The sequence below is a fragment of the Pundamilia nyererei genome, unplaced genomic scaffold (genome assembly GCF_000239375.1).
Source record: "Pundamilia nyererei isolate P.nyererei 1_Seehausen unplaced genomic scaffold, PunNye1.0 scaffold00316, whole genome shotgun sequence".
Lineage (NCBI taxonomy): Eukaryota > Metazoa > Chordata > Actinopteri > Cichliformes > Cichlidae > Pundamilia > Pundamilia nyererei.
Genome location: NW_005187717.1, coordinates 73,605 through 77,064, shown reverse-complemented (window position 1 = coordinate 77,064; position 3,460 = coordinate 73,605). Strand labels below are relative to the sequence as shown.

General features: G+C 38.5%; 1 protein-coding gene across 1 annotated transcript in view; it reads right to left on the bottom strand.

The window, feature by feature from the left end:
- Positions 1 to 3,460, bottom strand: part of pde9aa (phosphodiesterase 9aa) — a 30,537-nt gene that overhangs the window by 17,637 nt on the left and 9,440 nt on the right. The window contains exons 3-7 of the mRNA XM_013915518.1: positions 3,070 to 3,154; positions 1,920 to 1,974; positions 1,443 to 1,517; positions 729 to 815; positions 475 to 579 (exon numbers count right to left, since the gene is read on the bottom strand). Coding sequence (XP_013770972.1) covers positions 475 to 579; positions 729 to 815; positions 1,443 to 1,517; positions 1,920 to 1,974; positions 3,070 to 3,154 — 407 coding nt within the window. The remainder of the gene's footprint in view (positions 1 to 474; positions 580 to 728; positions 816 to 1,442; positions 1,518 to 1,919; positions 1,975 to 3,069; positions 3,155 to 3,460) is intronic.

The window sequence follows — 3,460 nt, the reverse complement described above, 5'->3', positions numbered from 1 at the left end:
TATATATATATATATATATATAGTTACACTGCAGTAGGTCTAAGCTGCTGGGTCTATTTATAGACCACTCTGTGTTTAATTAATAATTATTAATCTCTGGCTTCCACAGCCTCCCTGAGCCTGGTTCTGCCAGAGGTTTCTTCCTGTTAAAAGGAAGTTTTTCCTTCCCCCGTCACCAAAGTACTTACTCATAGGGGCTCATATGATTGTTGGGGCAACTGTTGCTGCGATTTGGCGCTATAAAAATAAAATGCAACTGAACTTAACTGAATTAGATAACTGCAATATAACCATAATACCATAACAAAAAGACAACATGTCGAGATTTCAGAATACAAAGCTATAAAACAAATATAAACAAAATCAGAGAACCCCTAAATATCCCCAAACTCTAAATCCTGGGTCAACGACCCAAGGGCCATGACGGGTACAGCGGAAGAAAACGCGTGGTAAAGTCTCTGAGAATCACATTACCTGAAGGCTGCAGAGGCAGATCATGCTGTACATCATCTGGGTGACACAGAAACAGTGGCGGAAGTTGTGGTAGGGGTTATTCCTGTAGTTGTCATGGATACACAGCTACAGTGAGAGAGAAAGCAGCAGTTTCATCACAGAAATTCCCTAAACATAAATATTAGCTTTTGGAAATTATTTCTTTATTTTCTGTTCAGGTAAGGTTTATTTTATAGAAACAAGGTAGAGCCAACTGTACGGGGTCAAGGTCTCACCAGCCATCTTTTCAGTGTGATGGGATTTATATTAAAGTCTCTGACCAAGCCCAGGTCATGGTACATATGTTCTAGACAGCTCAGCATCTGGACAGCAAAGGAGTTTGTTAGTGCAGAGTATAGGATGTTATTTTTGGCTTATTCTTAAAATTCAACAGATGTTACTGTCCTTTAACAATTTAACATAAAACTAAGTATAAATATATAATTATGTATAATTATATAGTCATTTATATTATTATTATTATTATTTTTTAAAAATGAAGTGCATTTGTTTATGTTTTGGATATATTATTATTATTATTATTATTATTATTATTATTATGTTTTCAGGCATAGGAAAGAATTTTGATCTCAAGTTTTACCATAAAATCTTCTGCTTTGGACCTGATCCAGGGATGTTTACTGTCCTAGCATAACTGACTAAACTTCTGTAAAGCAGGTTACATTGTTGGAAACATAGGGAACATCACAATCAAAATGGGAACAAGAAAGACTTATTAAACTGCTCATCCCAAGTAAGGCACAGTTGTAGTCAGGTGGTGATAACTCTGTGGACTTCTCTTTAAGTGATAATGTCCGTCTACTTTCTTACTTTAAGCCATGACTCAAAAACAAGTGCTAACTAGTTAACAGTCAGAAAACTGTTAAAATCACATTCACTGGCTAATCACCCGTCATTGATAAATAAAAGAATCAATGTATTAATCTCACCTCATTGGGCTCCCACTGCCAAGCATCAAACGTAGGCAATCTAAGAGCTTCCATTGTCTCCTTAGACAGATGGCACTTGACACACACACAAAGGACAACAGGACACACAGGAGTCACAAAGAGAAGAAGAGAGGAGAGACACATATTGTGGGTGATGTGGGTTCACTGCCTCCACAGGTCTGCTGTGACAGCATGCAGTGCAAGCAGCTGATTTGCAGTTAACCCTGTTTACATCTATCTGGCTTGGGGTGCATAGTAAGTAAGCATGGATCATAAATACGATCCACACTCATTATACTCTTTACACATTCAAACTAAGAGACAGCGACTCTATCCTGATCAGTGTTAATAAAGGTGGCCAATCTCTGAAAATTAGACACATTAAATTTTGTCTTCACAAATTTCATCTCCATTTGTGGATTTGTGATTTGAGCACTGTGGAGGTGTGACGGACATAAAATGGAGTAAAAGCCTTACTTTGGGGTCAGAGGGAATGCAAGGACTCCGCTTCTTGTTGTCATCCAAAAAATTACTGAAAAGGAAAAAAAACATCACAACAGTTTATGTCTGTAATATTAATCATAATACAAAAGACCATTTTATTAGCATAACCTTCATCATTTACATGAACTCCTAATTATTTCTGTTAGTGTTGCTGCTCCATGACATTAAGTCAGAGGGACAGCTCTGTCACAGTTCTGGGTCATGTTGACCCAGCTTTCTGTTTTTCATGCTTTGGTGTTTTTCTAGATTATGATTTATGATTTGATTTATCAGTGATACTGTTTTGATTATGATGATTATTTAGTAGGCTTTGGTCAGTGTCAAGTCTGTCTCTCTCTGTCTAGTCCGTGTCTTAGTAAAGTGTGTTTTGTTTCCTGTTTTACTTTGAAGGTTCTTGTTCCTGTCTGATGTCAGTGTTCCGGCTTTGCTCTCCCTGTCTCGTTAGGTCTTATTTCTCCCAGCTCTGTCCCCCTTCTGTCTCTAATTCCTTGATGACTCCCTCAGTGTATTTAAGCCCAGTGTGTCTTTGTGTCAGCGTTGCGTCGTTAATGTCTGTTCACCTTCACTTGCTCTGTGTTCATGATTTCCAGTCCTCCTGCATCTCAGTTTAGAGTTTTGTTTGCTTTTGTGAGTTTTATTTTATGTTGATGTTTTGTTCCAGCAATAAAGCTGCATTTTCAGTTGAAACCTCGTTTCCTAAGAATCCTGCATTTTGGGTCCACCACTCCTGCCTGCCACACAGCCGACCATGACAAGCTCAGGTTGAGCAAATTGGATATTAAGCAAAAGAGGCAAGTTTGGATGGTTTGTCCTGAAGGAGGACATGCAGATGATTGGTGTGACCATGGAGGATGCCAGGGATCGGGTAGGGAGAAGGAAAATGATCCACTGTGTTGACCTCTGAAGAAAGCAGCTAAAAGAAGAACTGTTGCTGCTACATGTACTACTATTAAGGTTAAATTAGCCAAACAAATTACAAATAGTAGTTGACTGATTTTATAATGACTGATTAATTGTTTTTAATTGTTCCAATAGTGCATTAACTATCACCATCACTGGGCTTAGCACACTAATACTAATGTGTCATCTTAAAGGAGCAGAGAATTCATTGTGTTGCTGTTACCTGTTGTTTCTGGATGCGATCTCCTCACTGAGCTTCTTGATGTCATTGCGACACTTCTCAATCTCCATCACCTTCATCCCCTCCACTGCAGACAGAGTTATTCGTTAAAACCATGCCAGACCTGTAAAGTTAGCATTTGCAAGGTATTGTGTACAACACTTAACTTCAGTGACCATTCTTGCTATGAAGGATTGCAGCAACATGCTCAGTCTATGCTATAGTTTACACTGACCTTTATTCATATGAGGGAGCACGAGCAAAGGAAGAGCATTTCTGAAATAACTGTATCGCTCTCTTTATAACAAACTGAGGTTATTGTACTCGGCCCTGAAAAGCTTAGAAATATGGTATCTAAGCAGATTCTTACTCTGGATGGCATTACCTTGGCCTC